We start from the raw sequence: 24,676 nt of genomic DNA, 5'->3' as shown, positions 1-24,676 counted from the left end.
TGTAGAGTGCAGAGACCTGTCTGCCTCAGGAAAATGGTTGGAAGTCGTCTGCAAAAAATTTGAGGGTTGTTTTGTGTCTATGGGATATTTTTACAATATTGTTTGGCTAGGTGTTGTAAGCTGCCTTATGGGAGAGGCGGAATAAATAAACCAAGGCATCTGAAAAATTTATATGCATATAGTATATGATCCAAGTTTTGTTTTTTTTTAATCTTGTGATAAAAACCATGGAGAGAGCCAGTGATGAAACACGGGTTGAGGATGTTTAAAGTACTCTTATTTGTCTTTCTGTTGCTTTAGGGTTTCTATTGTTCCACCTGATGCTAACAACTGGGAGCTATCAATCCAGCTGGGGGAAACAACTCACTCAGTTATAGCTTCATCTCAAGGGTCTACATTTTTGGTAAGCCATTGTTCTCTTTTCACAAGCAGTCAAGATTTTATTGTTATGTGGTATTGACTTTCGCCCCAAAACTAGAAGCCGAAATCCTTATTTATTTGCACACACTTCATAATGATGATAAGATGATTCTTAGCAATATGATGGTAATAAAAACGGGAAATTACTATCAGAACTGTCTAAAAAATATTACTGAATTGTTGCCACATAATAAAAGCAGTCCATACATCAAGTTATTCTGTTTCAAACACTGGAATCCTTGCTGTTTGGTGGAGACCAAGTGGCTAAAGGCACATACCTGATGTTAGATTTGGTAACACCGCAGTAGCATTTTTTAAAGAAGATTTTGAAACTGACGTCATGAAAACAAGGTAAGTATGCACTCCAAGAAAGATGCACAAGTGGTCAGTCTCTGAGCTGTGTGCTAACACTGCATATTATTCAACAGCCTTAAGGCTACAATATGGCACAATGGAGAAAGTGTGTGTGTGTCTTTTTGCCTGGAAATGTCTGAGAACTGAAACTTCCTGCTGATGAATTTTCACAGCCCGTTTGGGTGACCTTTCTATTCTAACTTGCTATTTTATGTAAGGGCAGGTCAGATTTTATGCTGTTCTTTCACACTGTATGTTATGATAAAAGCCCATTTTGAATGCAACACTAAGCCAAACTAGCATAAACAAGCAAATTTGTGGGTTCCCAGAGACAAGATTTTGATCACTTTGCTTTTACGCCAGTCTTCCTGCTGCCACGTTGCTGTAAGCTAAGCCATGGTTTGGCTCATCGTTACATCTGAACCCAGGCTCATAGCTTATCTCCCCCAGAAAGACCATGAGCAGCAAGACATAGAACAAACCTTGGCTACCAGTTTTGTGTGGAGAAAGATAAATCATGAGCGCAGTTTGAACATAATGCTGAAGCAAACCATGGCTTTGCTTTGCTTGCTTTGCAGTAGGATGGGCGGCTGAGGAAAGTGAACGCAATCTCTCTGGGAAGCTGCACATTTGCACCTTCATGCTAAGCCATGGCTTGTTTTCGCATTATGTGTGAACCAGGTAATAGTTTCAGGAAGGCCTTCCTCTGGTCCAAGAGGCAGGGCCTAATCTTTGCTGATTTATTTTTTAAGACGCTAGACTCTTCATGCCTTCAGATCAGTCCTTCCCAGCATGCAATAGATTAGGTTTAAGCAAGAAGCTTGGGGCAAGGCAAGCTGGCTTCTTCCTTCTCTCCTTTTCCTTGTAGTGTCTGCAGCAGTCCCATTTGGTCTGTCCTCCCCTTCTCTTCTCTTTTCTTCTCTTGGCCACGTACAGTATTGTACTGGTTTCAATATACAAAAGAAAAAGAGAGAAATTACAAAACGACTTGGCTGTAAATCCCCTAGCCTTCCTCTTGACATGGAAGGGCACTTAACTGTTCCATATGGGGAGGTGCTCCACCTTGTTGCTTCTAAGCTGCAAGTGGTTGGTTTCTTTTTACCCATGCTAATGTTTCTGGAGAGAACCTTGCAGAGAACAATGGAACTCATGTTGTCTAGACACCTTGAAAAAATAACAGTACCATAAAGTGACCATATTTCCCCATAGTAGAATGCTTTTGTTAAATTTATTGTAAAGCTAATAGGTAGAGGCTAGAAGAATTTAGAAGTATAAACAATGGCGAATCTACATACAATAGCCCAGTATCGTAAAACGTTGAATCTGTCTAATTCACCGCTCTGTAATTTTCCTGCCACCAAGAGGAGGAATGTTCAGTGAGGAATAAAGGAGTAAAAGATAATTGTGCTATCTTTCCATAGATGCATCCTTTTCTCTTTCTCAGTATTTATTTGGTTTACTTCTCTCTCTGCTGTGAATATGTCTGAATTGGGAAAGTGGAAAGCATGCTCGTTTTGGTATCCTCCTGATATTTAACATCTTGGTGATAAAGGGTTAGAGATGGCCAGCTCCACACATCCTGTTTCCAGCCACTTGAATGTCAAGTATTCTTAACTCAGGCTACTTCTTTTAAACTGGGGCCGTTGTCTTTCTCAAAGCTGGCAAACACACCAGATGTGTTCTGAAATGAAATTAAGAATGAGTTCTCCAATGAGTTCACTTCCACAAAAGCTTACTTTTACAAAATAAACCTGAAAAATAAACATTAGAAAATAATCCCATGAGCTTTCTTGACATGCATGTTAACAATTCTCTGTATATTGTAATGAACACTTAAAAGTTGTTAATGATGTCTTGAAATAGTTTTGTAATTAAGCTGAACACCTCTTCCTTACTTGGCACCTGTATTTTCCCTATTTACATAAGTGTGTTCATGGCTCCAGCAATACTCAGTGCTTTGCAGAATTTGCTTTGCATAAATATTTATAGTGTTGTGGAATATTTTCTATTTAATCAACTTCCTGTCCCTTCTCATCTTTCATGCTTACCATTTTGTTTTGGAATCTTATGTCCTCTTGTGTTGGGGTGATGACCTTTTTTGACCAGTATACATTCCAGCCATATTCTTGGTCCCCTCCCCCTACTCTCCCGCTGTCCTTTTAAAAATGAATGGAAACCTAACCTCTTTGATGTAGGTCTCCCTGTTCACATTAAGGAGACACATGTATGCAAGAAGCAGATTCCACTGAGCTGTGTAGAAAGCTAAGGCTATAGGTGGAGCCAACCCTGTCTGTATGCAAAGCTTTGTATTTTCAGCAGCCGCTATCCTTGAGAATCCTTGCCAGTATTGCTGCCGCCTCAATCTTTCCTGCGTACCTGAATGGAGGCACACAAAAAGGTGGAGGAAGAGAGGCATTTGGTTTAGGAAGCTGCTATATATTATACAACAGATGATTGGCATTGCACAGGAATGCTGTATTTGGAATACTGCGTACCGTTCTGGTTGCCCCATCTCGTAAAAGAATACCGTAGAGTTAGAAAAGATGCAAGAAATGGAAATTAGAACCATGAAAGGACCGGGGCACAATGTCTACAGTATAAGGATAAAACATTGGGGGATTTTAAGGTTTGGTGGAGGGAAGGTAAATTAGTGGGCCACGGCAGAGGTTTCCATAGTTAGAAATGTTTTGGATAAAGCAATTAGAGACTTGCTTCCCTCTCTTTAGACCTTCTAAGCCTGGGATAGTATGGTATCATTGCCTTAAAGAAAGAGTGGCTAACCTGCGGCCCTTGAGTTTTTGCTGATAGGAGTTGTAGTCTAGCAACATCTGGAGAGTGGCAGTGATTGGCCACCCCAAAGTCTAGCTTCAGCCTACCCAAAAGACTGGCCACTTACGTAAGGAACCCACCTGGTAGCTGAGATGAAAGCCCTTCTCCAGGTGTATTGCCAGCACAAAGCAGGCAGATAGTGATGGCAGAACATTCTTCTATGGTTCATTCCCAACTATGGAGCTCCCCAAGGGAGATTAACCCTGACACCTTTGCTGTTATCTTTTATGCGTCAAGCAAAATCTTCCCACTTCATTCAAACCTTTAATAAATTAACCACCCCACTTTATTTTCTTTGGATCCCCACACCTCAAATATATATTTTTAACTGTTTCCTCATGAGGTTTTTTCCTGCTCCTTCTGGCTGTAAAATTGTTTACCTGCTCTGTAAGAGGTCCCGCGTATTTCAATCGATCAATGTTTCTCAGAGATACGCTAACATAGCTTGAAATTTGGATGTGTACACTTTTATATTAATGGCAGATAAAATAACATTCAAAATACATTTCCACAAATTAAAGTCACCTTTCAAATGAAACATGCATTTTCATCATGCATGATGACATCAGCATAGACAGATAATGGCCATTGCACATACATCAAACATTGCATGTAGAGCTGAAGTTATCCCTTTTCAGTTGAAGCTTTAGACATTCAGCAACAAATGAGTGATAAATCATGATGGGACAAGACTGCATGAGGAACATGTTTGGGTCAGGTTTTAGAAATATAGAAATCAACACACACACCCTTCATTTTCAGCCGTACCAATGTGTAAGCTAACTTAGGAAGTTGGTCAAAAGGCCAATTATACATATGAACCCATTTCTTTCTTGCTGGATCCACTCATGCTGGCCTTCTGTTCATAGGTTTGAAACTACATGTGTGTGCAAGTGAGTGAGTATGTGTGGCCACATTGTGTTGTTTTTTTTTTTTTGTGGTACAGGGATCTGCTTTCAAGTTGCTGAACAGCAACAGCATATCTCTCTCTCTCTCTCTATCTCTCTCTCTCTCTCTGTGTGTGTGTGTCTGAGAGAGAGAGAGAGAGAGAGAGAGAGAGAGAGAGACTGTGTGATCTCCATAATCGGGATCAGCAAGACATATGTAGTTGACTTCCCTTGGTTGTCTGAAAGTGAGATGGCAGAGGGCAACACTGGCTACCATGCTTTCTCTAATTTTGTGTTATTCCACACTCCTATAGCAGCCATTTTGTGACTGGTGCCCACAGTACTTTCTCACAACATGTCTGCTGGTCAAAAAATGAATGTTTTGTGCTTGCTTCTGACTACAATATGATTTATAATAATCCCATAGCATGCTGCTACAGAGGTTTCTTCTTTCCTCTTCTGCGTGCAGTCCTTGAACACCATCTGACGGTGGAGAACGGGGAATAATGCAGGTACCTATTATGCAAAGCGACATTAAGGTCCTGTTTGCACATCATGTAAAGGAGAAACGTTTGTGTTTGAACCAAGGATTGTGATTTGATTTGTTCCACTCCAAACAAGCTATGATCTGTAACCTAGGTTTGTTTTTGGTTTACTGATCGTGGTTGGTTTGAATAAAACAACCCACAGTCCCCACTTTGGATGCAATGCCAGACTAGGCGCATAGTTTGTTTCTTTGGCACACTAGCAGGGAGGAACAAAGCGGCCAAGATCAACAGGTTTACCAAAAATCCATTAACTATTGTTTACCATGACTTGTGAACTGGGCCACTGTCTGATGAATAGAAAGAATCGCAGTTGCCGGGGTGTGGCTGGGGGTGGCGGTGAGTGGAGGCTGGGATACAAAATGAACGCTCTAGGCACAATCCATTTAGAAAACATTCTGCACAAGCTTTGCTGAAATTAATGGGAGAAGTGTATGAGGTGGATTGAGACCATTTATTTTTAAGACTGACAAGATAACTGTGAGCTCCTTTTGCTGGCATAGCAGCAGTAGTTATCTTTATCAGCATGTTGAGTGCTGTATGGAGAGGCTAGACATGAATCAACAGAAATAGTAGTTAGCTCTGTGTGTCCTGGTTGCTGCCACTTCATTTTTAGCTGATTTATTTGATTTGAGCACATGCGATGTGGTGGATTACTTCCTTTTGCATCAGCACCTCTGAAATTCAGGCTTAGTGGGGAGATTTCTAGGGGCAACGCTGCCCAGGCTTGCTTTCTTCGCTCCAAATTTCATTGCCTTTCTCAGGGCAAGTCAGGCTTATTAACATGACTTTAATATGGCTCTTAATGCTCTATAAGAAAAAAGAAAAGAAAATAACGCCGCTGTAGTGGCTAGATGTGACTAACTGTTTTGATGTAGTCTTTTCAAAAGACTAGACCAGAGCTTCCCTTTTTGAAATGTGTAAAGCAGTATAGACACAGCTTCTCACATGGATCTAATTAGTCCTTCATAGGGGCTGGATGTCCGTTTGTTGCAGCTGAATTCTCATTTCACTCACCCATAACTAGAAACACCTCGCTTCAAACACATTTCTTCAAAGAAAGAAGGGTTTAGGGTTCCATGTTTTACTGCTTTTTGATGTCTGTTTCCCTTTAACAGAGAAGACCTTATGTTTATACAACTGTTGTTATTAAGGAAACATAGCTTTGTTCAGAAGAATTCATTTTGTATCCGTATTTGACTGTTTGTAAGAGTGGAAGATCTTGCTACTCTAGACTGTGCGGGTAAGCTTACATGTCCCTCATACAATAAGCTCATTTACTAGAAAGACAAGTCTTTGTACAGTATCTGGATGAGAAGAAAGATTAAACAGCGCAGATTTTAGGGCTTATAAAACTTGAAGAAACAGTATTTTTAAATGTAATTTTAGTATCGCTATTCATTAAAGGTGAGATCTCAACCCAGTAGGCAATATGAACATTTGAAACTATCTTGTGCCTAGTCCGATCTGATCTAATACTATAGCTGCAGATCTCTAGAGCTTCTAGCAGAAGTCTTTTCCACGAAGTCACTGAGGATTGCACCTGGGACCTTCTGAATACTAAGCATGTGCTCTCACACGATGATCTATAGCCCCCTTTCTCATCGTTCTAAGTTTGGTGTTGGTGGAGTGTATGTGATGGTGGCAGACTGGTGTTGTTGAACATCGATCTACCTTGTTCATGGGCAAAGGAAGGTGAGGTGGGGTGGAATGTAAATGAAAGGAGAAAAGAGGGTCCATGGCCTGGAGGTACTGAAACTTCCCACCTCAACTTCCGTGGACTACCTTCCAATGTCTTCTGACCTCAGCTGGGCAGGTGCAAACATGGGGGAAGGGTCAGATTCCCTGTCCCTTGTGGTTCCTCAGTTGCTCCTCGCTCACCAACACTTTCCACGCAAGTGTGGAAGATCTGCATTTAAAGTTTTTCTGGTCTAGTACCATAGCATAGTTTGGCTTGAATGTCAGGATGTGCATCAAGATTTGTGTCCATTTTCCCCCCAGGATTCCTTGGTTTCCCAGCAGAAGCTCGCCCATTTTGCCACTACAGTGGTACCTCGGGTTAAGTACTTAATTCATTCCGGAGGTCCGTTCTTAACCTGAAACTGTTCTTAACCTGAAGCACCACCTTAGCTACTGGGGCCTCCTGCTGCCGGCGGGGCCGCCGGAGCACAATTTGTGTTCTCATCCTGAAGCAAAGTTCTTAACCTGAGGTACTATTTCTGGGTTAGCAGAGTCTGTAACCTGAAGCGTACCAGAAGGTACCACTGTAATTGAAGTCTAATGCTTCTGGGTACTAAACGTAAGAAGAAGAAAAATCCTGAAAATTACAGAAAATCTGGTATTCCATAATATAATCTCATTTTTGGTATGCCATTGTCCCTCCTTGTTTTTCATTAGGCACAGTGTAAAATAAAATGAAATGATTTTTCAGGAGCATTACTGAAATTCTTTTTTTTAGTCTTTTTCAATACTAGAAACATCACTTTTCTTTGGGACATCAAAGCTCATTCTCTTAAAATAATATCCACTTCATGAGTAGAACACCTTATGGTTCAAGAACTGCAAAGCTAAAATACAGTCAAGTGTCCACACTTTGTTTTAAAAGAAGCCTTCCTTTAGCAGAAGCATTCTTCAACCTTGCTAACTCATATAGCTAATGTGAGAGAACAGGAAATGGTGCAGCAACCGCCTTCACTTGATAAATATAAAGGGGCATAAGGAGAGCCCTTGGAAGAGCTCTACTGGATCCGATTAATGGTGCATCTAATCTTCAACATGATCTCGTCAGCCAGATGTTTCCAGGAACACAATGAAGACACCCCCATTGTTTCCCCCAAGCAACCAGTAATTTTCAAGCATCTCTCTAATAATTTTATTCATGTTTTTGTACACAGCCCTGGACACTTCTGAGAAACATTTTAAATAAAATAAGAACGATGCATCAATTTGAAAGGTTAACTAGTTCTTTAGGACTGAAGAGTTGGTCTTGCCTTCTTTCTGCCTCATCCAAGGAGAAAGAATGGCGCTTTGTGGATGTTAGAAGAGTTGTCAGTTTTCTGTTTTGGAGAAGAAAACAAACTTGAATCTTGTTAAGAGCAGAAGAAGAGCACTGCTAGATTATGCCAACGGCCCAACTAGACCAGCATCTTGTCCTCACAATAGCCAACAGGTTGCCCATGTGAAGCCTGTAAACAGGAGCTGAGTGCAACTGCACACTTTTTGCTTCTGATTCCTAGCAACCCGCGTTTAGAGGCATAGTGCTTCTGACAGTGGAGAGAGAACATAACCATCATGCCTAATAGCCACTGATTGCATATCTGATGGCCAGCTTTCTTGGAGTTCCAGGGTTTCCACTTCCACAGTGATTAATTGGATGAGTGATTGGATTAGTTTGGCTTATTAGTACCAGGGTCATTTCCCACCAAAAGACATTACAATTCATTCCTCGAGGAGTTCTGCTGCTTCCACAGCTTTAGGACAAGCAGTTCTCTGAAGATCTGCACATACATTCATTAGCACCATTGTCTTCTCTAATGCAGCCTTTGGTTAATGTCTTTTCCAAAAAGTAAAGACCACACCGGGCTGGAATCACTGGGGAAAGGAAATTGAACTTAGCATAGCGTTTTAATTCTGAAGGACTGTGGGTGGGGAAAGTCTTTCCATCTCACTCATACACACAGGGCATACACACAGAACAGACAGCAGCTACACACCTGAAGACACACACACATAAACCCACATGCCTGCCCCCTGCGCGCGCACACACACACGGGCTGCAGATAATGAACAAGGGAAGGGACAGCTATCCAGGTACTAGGATACAGGTTCTCACTCTTCCCACGCACAAATCATCACCTGGTGAGCCGCGCAAGGGCGTGCTCGGTACCCTCATCTTGGTGCTGGGATGGGCAGAGAGGCTTCAACATTGCGGCCCCACCCCAATGATAAAGATGATCTGGTGAGTGGGCGCAAGCAGCGGTCTCTGTCCCAATCCTGTGTGTGTCCATCCCCCCCCCCCCCGGAAGTTATTGCCAAGCACTGTGAAAATGCTCCCACAGTGAGGAAGCAGCATTGAATAGTATTGGTAAAAAAATTAAACTTGCCACTGCCAAATTGCCAAGGGGGTGGGGTCTTGAATAGGTCACAAAAATGTCTTGAAGGGCTAAATATGTCCCACAGGTCAGATACCCCCAGACTTATACCCTTGGGGGTTTTTTGTATTTTATTTATACTTCTTTTAAAGCTAGAGAGCTTTCTTCCAGGCTGTAATTGCGATGCCTTTTTGCCTTGTCAAAAGCTAATATATTTACTCTGATTAATCATGTAAAAGATGTATCCTTATTTGATTTTTGATTATGTTCTGCCCAGCTGTATGTCACATACAGAGTGGCCAAGTTTCTTAGCTGCACAGAAGCTTAAGAAGGCACATTGATGAAAACGGGGCAAACTGTAAAGTGATTTATGTGAATTAATTATTGCAGCATTACAGCTTCCCTATATATAGTTATTCAGCAAATAGCAGTTGTGAGTTATTTCATTATAGCTTTGCATGTTCGCTGCTGATTGCACAGTAAAACTTGATTTTCTGTGAAACAAGTGAATGTATGCAGCCTAGCTATACTATGCATGTTAAAGCCAGTCTGTGATAACTGTGGAGTTTAAGAACCCAGAAACCTGGTATTGCTGATATAAGCACATACTCTTACCTGAGTAAAAGTTTTATGTAATCACTTTTTAAGAGCAGCATATACTTTACCAAATTTGTGCTGCACCCAGGGTCTTCTGCATCTTAGGCAATATTTTTTAGAATTGTCAACCTTAGTGAAAATCGCAAGTGAGCATTGCCGATCAGATCTAGCACTCAAAGCAATTTCATTTGGCCCCAGCATATGTAGCAGAGTTTTCATTAAGGTATGGTCAAATAAATTGCTTTTAATGTTATTTCTCTCTGGATTTTGTATGTAATGGCCCAGCTGTTTCATAAACGTAGAGTCCTTAAATGTGATGGGCAACATGTCTATTACAGAGTCTAACAATCCATGAGCAATTTGGTTGTGTGGCAGAAATGTTCTTTTAGCTCTCAGACTATTGTTAGAACAATAGAATAACTTCTAGAACTACAAGAGTTGTCCGCCCTTGATCTATATTGTTCTCAAATGTCATTTGGCAATGAGAAACTCAGATCAGTTCTTCGTGAGCAAAATAAATCACTTTTTTCCACTTTTTTCTACAAATCACCAGCAGTTCAGTGCAGTGTCCTGGGAGTTTTCCATTTAAAAAGAAGAAATAAGTAGTGAAAATAGCATACCCTTGACTTACCAGAGAGCATTACTATTACAAAGAAAATAATAATGAGTTGTCAGCAGCCAGTGTGATTGCATTTGCTGTTTTGGAGAAATATTAAATGAGAAGTATTACCTACAAATGAAGCATTTTAAGAGAGCTTCAGCTACATCAGTGTAGAAACAAAAGAAAAACAGGATATAGTTTGTAGATGGTTTCACCCTGTGATATACCCTGAATATTCATCATTGTCCAGAAGCAGGTAGGAAGAGAGTAGTGAGTCAATAAAATATTGCTCTGAAACATTAAATATAACATTATAGCTGGCAATTCTTTATCGGGATGAATTGATAGCAAAAAAGTAACTAATAGGCTAGATCAAAAGAAGTGTCAGGAATTAATGTAGAGAAGAAGAAAGCAAAAGAGACAAATAATAGAGTAGGTGGTAAGTGGAGGATTAGCATAAGTATAAGGAGTAATTTTTTCTGGGTCAGATGAAAAGAAATAGGGAATAAGTGTTATACGAGGTGTAGGGAGTAGCTTCAGGATTAAAATGACACCTATTTAAGGGTCATACAAAATCCAGGAGATGGGCATGATTTGTGTTATCTGTCATTATCCGTAGACCTTCTTAATAGTTCTACTGAAATAGTAGCACTAAAATTTGCCTAATGGGCTCTTAAAACATATTTCAGCGCTGTTTGTTAGGAATGATTCAACTTCTTTTTTTTCTTGTGGTAACCCTGTAAAGTTTACTGTAATTTCCATTTTACCAATGGAGGCTTAAGAATCACGTTGACCAATGTCACCAAGAGTATGGCAGACATTTGAACTGGAGTGGCCTGTGTTTGTATTCTTCATTTTGTTTGCATAATGCTTTCTGTGTACTTACTGGATTTACCGTATTTTTCACCCTATAAGACACACTTTTCCCCCTCCAAAAATGAAGGGGAAATGTGTGTGCGTCCTATGGGGCGAATGCAGGCTTTCGCTGAAGCCTGGAGAGCGAGAGGCTTCAGGAGAGGCTTCAGGAGAGCCCCAGCGCCAGCCCCACAAGGTCGGGGGACAGAGGGAGGCGGAACACCGCCATCCCCCTGTCTCCCGAAGTGGTTCGGAGGCTGACGGCGGGGAGACCCCGCCGCCAGCCCCGCAAGCTCCGGGGACAGTGGGGAGGCGCAGCGCGTCTTTCCGCTGTCCCCATACCTGATCTGAAGGTGGGCGGCGGGGAGAAGAGCGCTTCTCCCCGCTGCCTGCCCCGCAAGCTCCAGGGACAGTGGGGAGGCGCAGCACGTCTTCCCGCTGTCCCTGACCTGGTCTGAAGGCGGGCGGCGGGGACAAGAGCGCTTCTCCCCGCTGCCAGCCCCGGAAGCTCCGGGGACAGCAGGGAGGCGGAACACCGCCATCCCGCTGTCCCCGGACCTGGTCTGAAGGCGGGCAGCGGGGAGAAGAGCGCTTCTCCCCGCAAGCTCCGGGGACAGCTGGGAGGCGCAGCACGTCCCCGGACCTGGTCTGAAGGCGGGCTGGTCTGAAGAGCGCTTCTCCCCGCTGCCGGCCCCACAAGCGCCTGGGGAAAAAAATAATTCCCCCCCCTTTATTCCCCCCCCAAAAAAACTTGGTGTGTCCTATGGGCCGGTGTGTCCTATGGGGCGAAAAATACGGTAAATGCATTGTGCCTATTGACTCTGTTTGGTTGCAAGTCTCCTTGGTGAGATAGAGTGGTGAAGGGGGGAAATTCTAAACTGAAAGTAAATTAAAAGACAGAGGAATACTTCTCATTTAGTAACTAGCTTCTTCTGGAAACATTAATCTATAAGCAAAAAGCAGCATTCGGTTTAGAGCTGTGACATATGGTTTAGAAAATGTAAAGTAGCAAAACCAAAGAAATGCAAGTGAGCAATTCCTGGGATCTCTTGCCAGAACAGTAGTTTTAGTTTTGTGCTTCCACATGATGCACTGAAAGGAATTGAGATTTTTGCAAAAATGAGAAGGCCTAGAAACATTGAAATAAAGGAGATGTGCTTATTTTGATGTTCTGGAAATGGGATCCTACAAAATGATTGCTACACTTTATATCAGGGAATTGCTCTGTGATAGGAATTGTCTGGAAGTGCTACATTTGCCACCGTCAGTTACTTGGGTAAATGAGTGGTATATAAGTATGAATATGACTGAGATCCAAAGAGCTTCTCGGGATATATAAAGCCTTCTAAAGTCTATTGAAGTTTTTGACTTCTGGCAGTGAGTGTGGGAGGGAGAGTAGGTAGGTGCTGTTGGCTGAGAAAAATCAGAATAAAACCTCCTTGGGCTCATGGGCTGTCCCCCTCTTCTCTTCAGCTACTCATCAACTTTAATCATTATTTAGACCTCTTAACGAGTCACTGCCAATGCCTGTGTTGGGAGCAGAAATTACTTTTGTTACTTGTCTACTTTTCCCATTTAATTTGTAGGATTTGTAGAATTTTAAATAGATGGAACAGACTGTATCATTTCTTTCTGCACTATCCAAACAGTCTTTCCTACAATTGTTTCAGGGATTATGTTCCAAAAACTCTGGGTAGAGGCATGAAAAATTGACCCATCACCTCCCTACTTTCTATATCAAAGCTTTTTGAAATGAATATCAACAAGACATGAATACAATAGTATTAACTTATTTCTATGTCACTTAATTTTAGTAGTGTTATTTTGTGAACCTTCTCATTATCACTTTTAATAGTTGACCCGTATAATAGTCCCAAACCACAAGTTCCAATTTGCAATCAAGCATCTGCAATTTATGACCTGAAATTCCTAGTTGATGCCATGATGATTTTCTGAATTTCAGAGTTCTGGAGTTCTGTCAGTTCCAAGTTAAGGACTGATCTGTCAGTTGTTTCTTGCATAAACTATATTGAGGCTATAGTCCTAAGCATACATTTATTTTTAAGTAAAAATCTTCACCTTTGTATACGGCTATGGGCAGAAACAGGAATGCCTTAGCATGGGATGATTCAGCATCTTGCCTAAACCTTCTTGCAAACACTCCAGAAACTCAGATCATTTTCTTTCTCTAGGAGACGGTACAGACTGTGATACCTGATTTTGGATGCCAGAGTGGCTATCCCTTAAACATATGCCATGGGAACAAGTAGCTACTGCTGAGTTTCCAAGCTGTCAGCTGAATCCTTATTTATTCTGTCTTCTCCCTATGAAATGGTAACCAAGAATAGTTTACGGGAAGGAACAACAGGATATACAGGAAGAAAGTTCAGAAGTCACAATACAATCGACTTGTCAATCAGAACACCTACATTGCAGGAAACAGATCAAACCTGAAATTCCTCTTCTATATGTCACATGACTATTTTTTAATCTATCTGTACACTTGCGTGTTTTATTTATTCTAAAGGTCTGATCTGGGCTCTTTATAGCCATAGTTGGTGTGAACATTTCACAGCCAGGCTCTACAACTGGGAAAGACTTGCTGTTTGCAATGGAAAATTGTAACTGAAGCAGGGAGCAAGCAGCACACTTCTCCTTAGATCTTAATGGGTGAGAGCAGGAATATGAAACCTGTTGCTCTCCAGATGTTGTTAGAATACAACTCCCACCATCCCAGCTGGGACTAATAGGAGTTGGAGTTCAGCAGCTTCTGGAAAGTCACAGGTTCCCCACCTATGGGTTCAGTACTTTTCACAGCACTAGACTGTGTCGTCAGACCCACGACAGACTGCTATGAATCTGGTTTGAAGCATTTTGCCTGAGTCTTCTTAATAACTGTTTTGCCCTGGCATCTAGTACATACTAAAGACTGAGCCACGTGAGATACCCTTGTGCCAGTTTAGCTTGATGCTTACTTTGGCAGTAAAAAGACCATTTCACAGTTCATAAAAGTAGCATTCACTTTGTTTTAGCACCTTGATGCAGAACCTTCTTCCCCTGTGTAAAGCATATCTCTTTCTCTGTCTCCCTCTCTCCCTCTTGCCTCCCCTCCCCTCCCCTCTCTCTTTTTTTAGTAATACATTGTGTGTGGAATGTTTTGTAATGAATAGATGACCCTTAGTCAGCTTCTTTCATGTCTTCAACAATGAAAGATTAACTACATTTTAGTCATTTGCCATTGATGTTTTGCCCTTTCATATCAGATAAAACCAGTCAGCAATGAATAGTTTTTATAAAATATTTTCCCCCACATTGATTCATGCTAGGTACTTTGATGTGTTTAACCTTCAATAAATTTAATTATATTAGTAGCAGATAAAGCGCTAATGTGGAAATATTTTCATAAGCTCTTTGGAACATTGAGTTTTCCTACTTACGTAAATGCAGAGGAAAAGGTGTGTACACCCTGGAAGTGTTTGGCACCAGAGTAGGATTACCTACTTCCTTTCCCATTAAGCAAATACAATTTCCTAATTGGGACCACGTTGATGATATGCCTGTGATGACATTGCTTACTATGAAATTGCTGTTGGCACCTGTTTAAAGACCTTAAAAAATAGTCAGCCAAAAATATTCAAAATTCTTTCACTAACAAGACAATAGTCATCATGAACTTTGACACCCTTAATAAACCCTGCAGAATAGCATGCATCAGTTTGGATCCAGACTTCCCTCGTGTTGGTGGGAGAATTCCCAGAGCAGAGTTCCATGGAGATGATGGGACACTCCTGCCAGCAGATGGGGGAGAGGTAACATTTGCCAATTTCCACTCCCCCCTGCAGTCCCCCTCACCACCTCCCACAGTGTTTCAGAAGGCTCCCAATATTCAGAAAGGAGGACATTGGGCCTGCAGGGAGAGAGGGTAATTGTCATGGCTCAGCCAGAGGATTCCTTATCAGTAGATGGCTAAGCCCCCACTACTTAGCAGAGTCCAGGACCCAGCTAGATCCGGGAATTCTTGGGACTCTCAGACAAGATGGCCAGGGGATCATCTGTGCAGCAGGAGAGCTCATCCTCAGAAGCTGAGGTGCAACAGGCCCTGGGTCCATGTGAGCAATGGTGCCTTAAATGGCAGATAGAAACACCACCCCATAACATGAACATTTTAAACAGTCAGCAAGAAGAGCACGGGAAGAATTGTATCACTTGTCTTAAAATCAAGATGGCCAACTTAATTGTCAAACAAAGTAGTTTTGTTGGCATTGATGTGCTGTTCTAAATCTCTAATACATTTGCAGCTGACTGGAGTCCAAAGAACAGCTACAATTTCGTTTCAGCTAAATAAGAGACTATCCAGCTGAATCCAAAAGTAACAGTGGGTATTAGCTTTATTTGGACCAACAAAAACATCACAAAGTAAGCAAGCTGACTACTTCAGGGGTCTTCTTCGAATGGATGAACAAGACCATCTACGTTTTTTGACTTTCAGGTGCACTTTGAATGTTTGAAGGTGAAATATTCATGTTTTGATTTCAGTTCTGCTGAACAGACTATATTATTTCCCCTTTCTAACGTTAGGAAATATTTGAGTTGTGCAGAACCACTGCAGATATTTGCATACATCCCTGTCACGTAAAGAAACTGCAATGATGATAATGTGAACGTCAGCTTTATGTATACTATCATAGTTATTGGCTGCCTATTCTGTACTTGCAAAAAGCTTTCAAAAAATTGAAAGCGATGCTGGTATGGCGTATAGTGTTATGTATATGAAAAAAAGGCATTTGAAGCAGAAGTCTAGCAATTCAAAACATCTTCTGGTTTCATTCATGGCAGGTAAAAGGCTGCCTTGATGACACTTGGAGCAAATGTGTTTCTCTCCTACAGTCATATACTGAATAAAGCACTTGATCTAGTTTGGTAGAAAAGGGCAAGATCTATAAATAGGTAACCGAGCTTTCCTCAGGATATGTAATTCATGGACTGGGTCTCACTCTTGGGGTCTTTTTTTAGAAGTGAGTGCAAATATGAACAAAAGGAAAGTTTTCAAAAAAAAGAGAGAGAAAGAATGATCTTTTAATGAGATTGAAACCCCAGGTACTTGAACTTCCTTTTGAGGTTGTACCAATAATCGCTTTCAAGCTATTTAAAACTGACCTTACATTTATCATCTGCAAGAGAGAAATGCGTGACCTTTTTTCGTGAAAGTGGTACCATTTTTCTGTCAACAAATGAAAGCAAATAATGCATTTTGCCATTGTAGCTTGGTTTTATATCAATATTCCCTTCATATAAACTTTTATCATTTCCAGCTTGGCAGGCTCAACTTGCAGTCCTTTCTTCCCTTTTATTGCCTTTGCCATTCTATTCTAGTGTAACCCAGCATGTTACTGCTTCAGACTTTTTCTCTTTCCTAACTTCTAATGCACCATTTATACTTCTCCAGTAATGCAAATTGATGTCAGACGTACTGTAGTCAACGTTACATTGAGAAGGACACTCCGGATGCATGCAAGCATGCATACATACATACATACATACATAGAACTGGAACTGGATTGGGTCACCTGGCTGGACCGTGGGCCATTTTAGAATCATAGAATTGTAGAGTTGGAAGAGACCTTGAGGGTCATCTAGACCAATCCCCTGCAATGAAGGAATGTACGACAGATGGCCATACAACCTCTGCTTAGAAACCTCCAAGGAAGGAGAGGCCACTACTTACTGAGGGAGTCTCTTCCACTGTCGAACAGCTGTCAGAAAGTTTTCCTGATGTTTAGTCGGAACCTTCTTGTTACTTAAAGTCATTGGTTTGTGTCCTACGCTCCAGAGCAGGAGAAAACAGGCTTGTTCCATCTTCCTTGTGACAGCCTTTGAGACATTTGAAGATGGCTATCATATCTCCTCTCAGTCTCCTCTTTTCCAGGCTAAACATACCCAGCTCCTTCAACTATTCCTCATAAGGCTTTGTTTCCAGACTCTTAAAAGGAAGATTTTGGTTTTATGATATTACCCTGAGATTCGCTGCTTCACAGCTGTAATGCCTAATTCAATTACTGCTTCAAATAAATTTCATAAGAAGAGCCTGCAGAAGCAGGTCAGTGGCTTAGTAGTCCAGCATCCTATGGCCATCCATGCCTGTGGGAAGGCAGGACATGAGGACAACCACATACAACTGGTATTCAGAGGCATGATGCCTCTAACCGTGGAGGTAGAACATAGCCATTGTGGCTAGTGGCCGTTGATAGCCTATTCCTCCAAGAATTTGTCTGATACTCTCTTAAAGCCATCCAGGTGTCTTAGTATTTATATTTAGTATTTAAGATCACACTCTCAAGTAGCAAACTCAGTGCATCTATGCCAACAAAATCAGGAACACTGAGAAAGAAGCTGTCCCATGCAGATCTTGTATGAGGTCCAGGGTGGGAGTCTTGTTAGAATAAAGTTATATATGGAAAAATAAAATAAAAAAACCAGTCTGTCCCTGGTGGGGCCGCCTCACCAACTTAGCCCTCTGGGACCTGGGGCAAGTGTACCTGGCTGCCCCTTTGTCCCGCATAGGCCTGCAAGAAAGGGAGAGGTTTTGGCGTATTCAGGTGAGCTCTTAGGTTTTATGAATCATATCTATCTATCTGATTATGATGCAGCCTATACAAAAAACAACCACCATTGTTCGTTGGATGAATAAAAAAAAGATGAAACACCGTGGATGAGCAGAATACATTCTAGTAGGCTATTGATGGTCCACTAAGAAGTATTTGATAAGATCTAAAGCTTTGGACCCAGTTATTGAGGCTTCATTGGTAACATTAAGTAAATGGTCCAAAGTGCTTAATCTGGGTTTATCATTGTTGACTCCCCACCCCCCATTTTTAATGATTATTTCACATTTGGAGGAGATTGTAGAAAGCGGATCAGGCCTAGCATAGCATTTTTCAAATATGTGATAAGAGATGGGAGGTGCTTAACTTTTAGGGAGGATCCCCCTATCATTAGGAGGAGATGAACTACTCTGATTTCATTTTTATCATTCAGAATTTAAGGATAGGTGCTATGCCTACTAAATTTCCATAGCTGGAAAAGTTGGTATACAAGGGAAAGGTATTGAAAGTATTTCTGCCTTAAGTAATACCCCATACTATATCTTACAATGAATTTAATGATAAATTGAGGTGCTATCTTTCTTCATGAATGATAGTTCCCAGTTGGCACCCATTTGCCTGCCCTGAACTGCTTATGGAGCTGCAGCATTGAAGTTTGCAAATTTTTATTTCGTTAGTTTTGTCCAGTAAGTGCTTTTCTTAATCTGAATTTTTAAAAATAAATATTTCCAGATCATACAGGCTGGGGGAGGAAGTGGATGGATCCTGGGGTGTTTTTTTTTAAAAAAGAGTCTTTTTGAGTTGAATCTTAGAAAGCTAAATGGATTTTCCATTTTCTTTGAATTTATAGTGAAAGGAAATATTGCTGAAGTTTAACACTTGTACTCTGTGCTGTATAAAATAACAGCTTTTTCAAACACAAATCATAATTTAAATTGCTGTGATATTTTAATTCTGTGATACTATATTTCTTGTATTTCCAATAGTTAAAAATATGAGTTTCTTGGGTGGGTGAGGAGAGAATGGGGCGCTGACAGTCTTCCAGTTTTTTTGCAGGGAGTTTGCTTTCTATATAAAAGTTATTTCTTTACATGTTATTAAAGAAATAGCTTTGTGAGTCTTTTCATAGGAACATATATGGTTCTGCAGGTAAGTAGTTACTAAAGGAGGAACACAACAGAAATATAAAAGTTTGAATGGACGTTGAGATATGTACTGGCTTATTTTAAGAAAACCATGTGAAAGGCCTTCATTAAACTGTAGGAAAAAAGTTCTTGTTTGGTCCTTGGAGAGCATATTATATGCAAGGCCTCTCATGTGGGTTGCCAAGTGTCAGTAGAATTCATACGCGTTGCTTGTCTAATTACTGTAAATGTAGCATGTCCAGATACGGTTTAAAAGTTGGATGGGCGTTTGCTACTTCGTGAAAATTACTTACAGCCCTCCACAGGCAGCTGTTCACAGGTCCTTCACCTCTTCCCCAGAGATGCCAAGAAGACTCTGTTGTTAGACCTTGTCTTTTGTGGCAGGAGCAGTAAACATGACAGGTTGCTTGGGAGCCATCTGTTTTAATATGGTTGCTCCTTTGTATGCAGTAATGAACTTGAGATCTGTTTCTTGTCTGGCTTTATCGTAACAGTTTTCTTTGGTGTCACAACAGGTGGACGTGGACGGGATAAAACTTAGTGTGACTGGGGAGTGGAACTTGGCTTCAGCCCTGCTGTCTGTCAATGTAAATGGTGTTCAGAGGACTATACAGGTAAACATTCTTCTGCTACTGCTTTTTAAATACCTTTTATAGATCTGGAAATTTGGCTGCATCCCAGAATATATTTGCACATTCTTAACTTGCATTGAAGGCAGCGTGGGGAATTTTGCACTGTTGCTATTTAGTTTGTATTTGCTGAGATCCATATGCACGTAGGAGAAGTATTTCCATGTACCATGTCACATTTTGTCTGATGGTTAAATCTTTTTGGATAATTTTTGAAGTCCTGGTAATTTATAAATTGAAATCCTGAGATTCTTATGATGGTAGACTTATGATTCACCTTTTAGGAAGCAGCTATCTTTCCCCAGAGGACTGACTCACACCCACGCGCTCTTCAGACTCAGTACATGTTCTGCCCACCTAATTAATGCTCCATTAAGCAATAATTAAGAAAGATCTCCCATGATGGATTGTTATTGTTAGGCCTTTCCTACCCACCATAGTGATGGGTGAGATCTCCTCAGTTCATTTTCAGATAGGGTCTACAATTACTGGTGTCATCGGAGAATCCTTGTCCTGGAGGCGGGATGACTTCTTTGGGAATAAAATGTTAAACTGACTCACTGTTATATCCTAATGTTAAATAGTGGCAATTGGGGTAATCCAAGTTACAGGGCACAAGTTTACACTATTAGCAGCAGTATGGCTTAAAATCATCCATATTTATATGAATTCATGTAATTGATATGTATGTCTGTCATCACTAAATATGCAAAGGAGCATCATTTCCATAAGAACCAATCTACCATATTCACTTTATTAAAATATCTTGGTCTAATAGGTAAAATGTGTAAGCAGTTTAAGATGCTTCTCATTGCCCTGTTGGCCTGAAGATGCTTCCCTGTTAGTGAATATTCTGGTTCTAATAGTGGGAGAGCAAGGACTGATTTATATGATGGAAATAACCAATAGTCTGATGAGAACAAATGCTATAGAATCCAACAAAGCACCTCTTAAAGGTAAAGGTAAAGGGACCCCTGACCATTAGGTCCAGTCGTGGCCGACTCTGGGGTTGCGGCGCTCATCTTGCTTTAATGGCCGAGGGAGCCGGCGTACAGCTTCCAGGTCATGTGACCAGCATGACTAAGCCGCTTCTGGCGAACCAGAACAACGCACGGAAACGCTGTTTACCTTCCCGCTGGAGCAGTACCTATTTATCTACTTGCACTTTGACGTGCTTTCGAACTGCTAGGTTGGCAGGAGCAGGGACCGAGCAACGGGAGCTCACCCCGTCACGGGGATTCGAACCACCGACCTTCTGATCGGCAAGCCCTAGGCTCTGTGGTTTAACCCACAGTGCCACCCGCGTCCAAAGCACCTCTTAGCTGTCCCTTATTTTTATTTTATTGTGTTAGTTGTTGCATATTATTATGATTTTTCCTGCGCATGGAGATATCCCTATAGAACTTGACAAAACTGTGCTCCTCTCTTCAGTGTGGTGGTGTGTGCACCCAGCAGTACAGCTGGATGTGAGAGAATGAGAGGACTGTGTGCATATCTCCATATTCCCCATCCGTCGCTTCTACTCTACCCAGGCAAGCTCCACGAGCTCCACAGTTTGCCTGATTTGCCTGCGTAGAGAGGAAGAGCTGTCTGAGAATATAGGAGGAGTGCCAGGGTGGGCATCTTTTGTGCCCACCGGGGAATACGACAGAGCTCTTTTCAAGCTTAAGGGACATTCTTGCACGTGGGCACTGTGCCTGCTTGGGGAAGGGCCAGGCCAAAGTTTGAGAGAGTCCTGGACAAAGTGATCTCTGGCGATACCCCCTCCTCTGTTTTGGGACTCTCTCCTTGTTTGTAACCACCAAGTAAGCCAAACACTCTAAGCTCCAAGTATAAGAACCAGCAAGTGACTGAGTCTAGCTGCAATTTAATTTCCCATAATATTGTGGAGTGGTGCTGCATCAAGGGCATTGTGGGAATATGGTAGCTAGACCCAGCTGTCCAATTCTGCTCAGGCTTTTTTTAATGGGGGCCCAGGGCAGACCTCAGCTGTGGGCCCTGCTGGGACACGTGGTCCCTGACAGCTGCCCAAGGATGCCAGGTGCTGGTTCTTGCCCTGTCGGGCCTAATCAGTTTTAGTAATATACATTTTTTTTTAGGCACTGGAAAAAATATTGGGCATAACCCTGCCAAAGTTAATCACTTCTGCAAAGTTAATACTTAAAAAATCCTTGGCTGAATTGTGCTCATTGTTTGAAGCAAAAACATTTGCAACATTGTTAGTCACTGTCACTCTCATCTGACTGCCCCGAAATAATGTTTCCATTGTTCTCTTCAGCTGTAAAAATATGATCATATCGTTGTCATCTGGGTATTCCCATTCCTCATTCTAGGTAATTACCAGGCTGATTATTACTGCCTACTCTCCAGCTCCGATGAGATGTAGAAAAGCCCATTGACTGAGTCTTTGGGTCATTTCCCCACATCACTGTAATGTAGTTATTCTTCTTTTAAATGACGCTTCTGTAATTTGCTGCTGCACTCTTCAGAGGAGTGGGATTTGAAAATAGTTTTTTTCAGAAGAGAATGATAGGATAATTCATTCTTGCATAGGTCAAGAATCATGTACAAGTGTTTCTTGTTGAGGGGCTCTATATCTACTCCACTGTTGAGGCTCTCTAAATCTAGAAGAAATTGGTTCGAATTTCAGATGAAAACCTTTGAGAACAAGCACTGCAAGAAGGGTTTGCATCTAACCATTTAACCTCACTTGTATATCAATTAAAGAAAAACCTGCAGTGGGGTATAGGTTTACTAAATAAAATTTTATGTTCATTGTATTCTTTAGCATAATTGTTGCATGGAATTATGAATGAACATATTTCTGCTTTCAGTTTCCTTAGTCTGTCAGTGTCAGTTCTGTGCCTTTTGAAATTGGGGCAGCATCTTCGTATCTACTTGCCCATCCAGACATATCCTAGCAGAATCATCTGAAATCACTGTGAGCAGCTGGGCCACAAGATAATAAATTAAGGCCCAGTAGAAGAGGTGCAGGGACGCAGGTGGCGCTGTGGGTTAAATCACAGAGCCTAGGGCTTGCCAATCAGAAGGTCAGTGGTTTGAATCCCTGCGACGGGCTGAGCTCCCGTTGCTCGGTCCCTGCTCCTGCCAACCCAGCAGTTTGAAAGCACGTCAAAGTGCAAGTAGATAAATAGGTACCGCTCCGACGGGAAGGTAAACGGCGTTTCCGTGCACTGCTCTGGTTCGCCAGAAGCGGCTTAGTCAGGCTGGCCACATGATCCGGAAGCTGTACGCTGGCTCCCTCGGCCAATAAAGCGAGATGTGTGCCGCAACCCCAGAGTTGGTCACGACTGGACCTAATGGTCAGGGGTCCCTTTACCTAGAAGAGGTACATCCCATGCTGTCCTGTGGAAGACAGTAATACTGCTACAACACTCCTCCTTCTGTTACCACCAAAGCAAACTTTCCCTCTCTCAGATTCTCACCCTGTGTCATAGGTCTTCCTTCCTTCCTTCCTTCCTTCCTTCCTTCCTTCCTTCCTTCCTTCCTTCCTTCCTTCCTGCCCTACTGTACAAATTTGGATGCTGTGTCGCAAATTATACTAAACAAAATTTACCAAGAGCAAAGATGGAAAGGTCAACATTGCTTGTATAGCAAGAGCTGCCAAATAATTGGCACTTTGCAGCTGCTCCATAATCAGCATTTCTTGTATGCTCATTAAGTACATCATACTTTTCCATTCACACCTTGAAGTGTTCTGATTTTTGTATTTCAGATAATGTGTGTTGATTAGGGCACTCAACAAGTTTAGAGGAGTCATAAATCCTGTTGAAATAGGCCTATGCTAGCTGTTACAAATATCTGGATTCTTTTCAACAACTGCAGTGTTTTCCAGACAAGAATCTATTAGCGGAATCTGATGCCAAGGTTTCTAAGCCACACAGTGTAGCCTCAGCTCCAGAAGAGCCTTAAAAAACATTGAATGAATTAAAGTATGCAATCTGAATGTGAAACTGCCCCTGAAATCAAAAGCATTGTTCCTGGGTAGGCTTATTTGGGCGCTTGCCAAAGGCCACAACCTGCAGGGGCCCTGCTGTCAATCTCCAGAGCCTTCTGGTCCTGCTGCAACATCTCCTTGTTGTCCCTGCCTATTCACAGAATCATAGTTGGAAGGGATATTGGAAGGGAATTCATAGAGTTGGAAGGGATCTTGAGGGTCTTCTGATCCAGCCCCCTGCAATGCAGGAATATGCAGGTGGCCCATATGGGAATCAAATATGCAACCTTGGCATTATTAGCACCATGCTCTAACCAACTGAACTAACCAGTAGTGCACTTTCTCTCTCGCTCTATTTTTAATAATAATATTTTTAATTGCCCAAACAACACTAACAGCAGCAGCAACAAAATAACAACTAATAAAAGCAGGGTGTGGGTGGGTGGTAGGCAGTTTAAAAAACAAACAAAAAAAACCTGTGTACCACAATACATTGAATTTTACCTTCAGTTACAGGTAGTGAGCGCTAAAGTCCTGACACGGTCTTCCAGGTGATTTGGAGGATGTTTCTGCTTCCTGTTCAGTGTTAGAAACTCCCATTGTTCTAGGCACATTTTGCAACAGGGAATCTCATTAGTGCGAGCTCTGGGCGCAGTACTGCGCCTAAGCTTTCAGATTAAAACGTGGAATGAAAGGAGGATCTTTTTCTGCCTCCCCCACTTCCAGCCACACTTGGAAGACTGGAGAAGAGACCCTCTTAAGAATATTAGGGGGGTGGGCAGGGGAAGGACTAGACCAGGGGTCTGCAACCCGCGGCTCCGGAGCCGCATGTGGCTCTTTTACACCTTTGCCGCGGCTCCGGGGCGGATACTAGCAAGGGGAGGAGGTGCATTGTGTGCCCCGACACTCCCCACTGTGGCGGGCGCTGTACTGGCTGTGACGTCGCATGGGGGTGGTGCGTGCATTAGTCATGCACCGTCCCGACGTCACCTTCCCGCCCGCTGTCAGATTGCGGCTCCGGAGATATATTTGTTTTAAATGTCACAATGGTTTTGCGGCTCCCAGGTTTTTTTTCCTTCGGAAATGGGTCCAAGTGGCTCTTTTTGTCTTAAAGGTTGCAGACCCCTGGACTAGACCATGTGAAAAATGAACATAATGTTTTA

At 42.0% G+C, this 24,676-nt stretch overlaps 1 protein-coding gene across 2 annotated transcripts in view; it reads left to right on the top strand.

Annotated features, from left to right (window-relative positions):
- The window catches only part of PCCA (propionyl-CoA carboxylase subunit alpha), a 225,965-nt gene that overhangs the window by 143,457 nt on the left and 57,832 nt on the right, over positions 1-24,676 (top strand). For both annotated transcript variants that reach the window (XM_077927686.1, XM_077927685.1), the window contains exons 19-20: positions 301-403; positions 19,442-19,540. In XM_077927686.1, the coding sequence (XP_077783812.1) occupies positions 301-403; positions 19,442-19,540 (202 nt within the window). The remainder of the gene's footprint in view (positions 1-300; positions 404-19,441; positions 19,541-24,676) is intronic.

Source organism: Podarcis muralis, chromosome 4, assembly GCF_964188315.1.
Source record: "Podarcis muralis chromosome 4, rPodMur119.hap1.1, whole genome shotgun sequence".
Classification (NCBI taxonomy): Eukaryota; Metazoa; Chordata; class Lepidosauria; order Squamata; family Lacertidae; genus Podarcis; species Podarcis muralis.
This window is presented reverse-complemented; position numbering and strand designations above follow the sequence as displayed.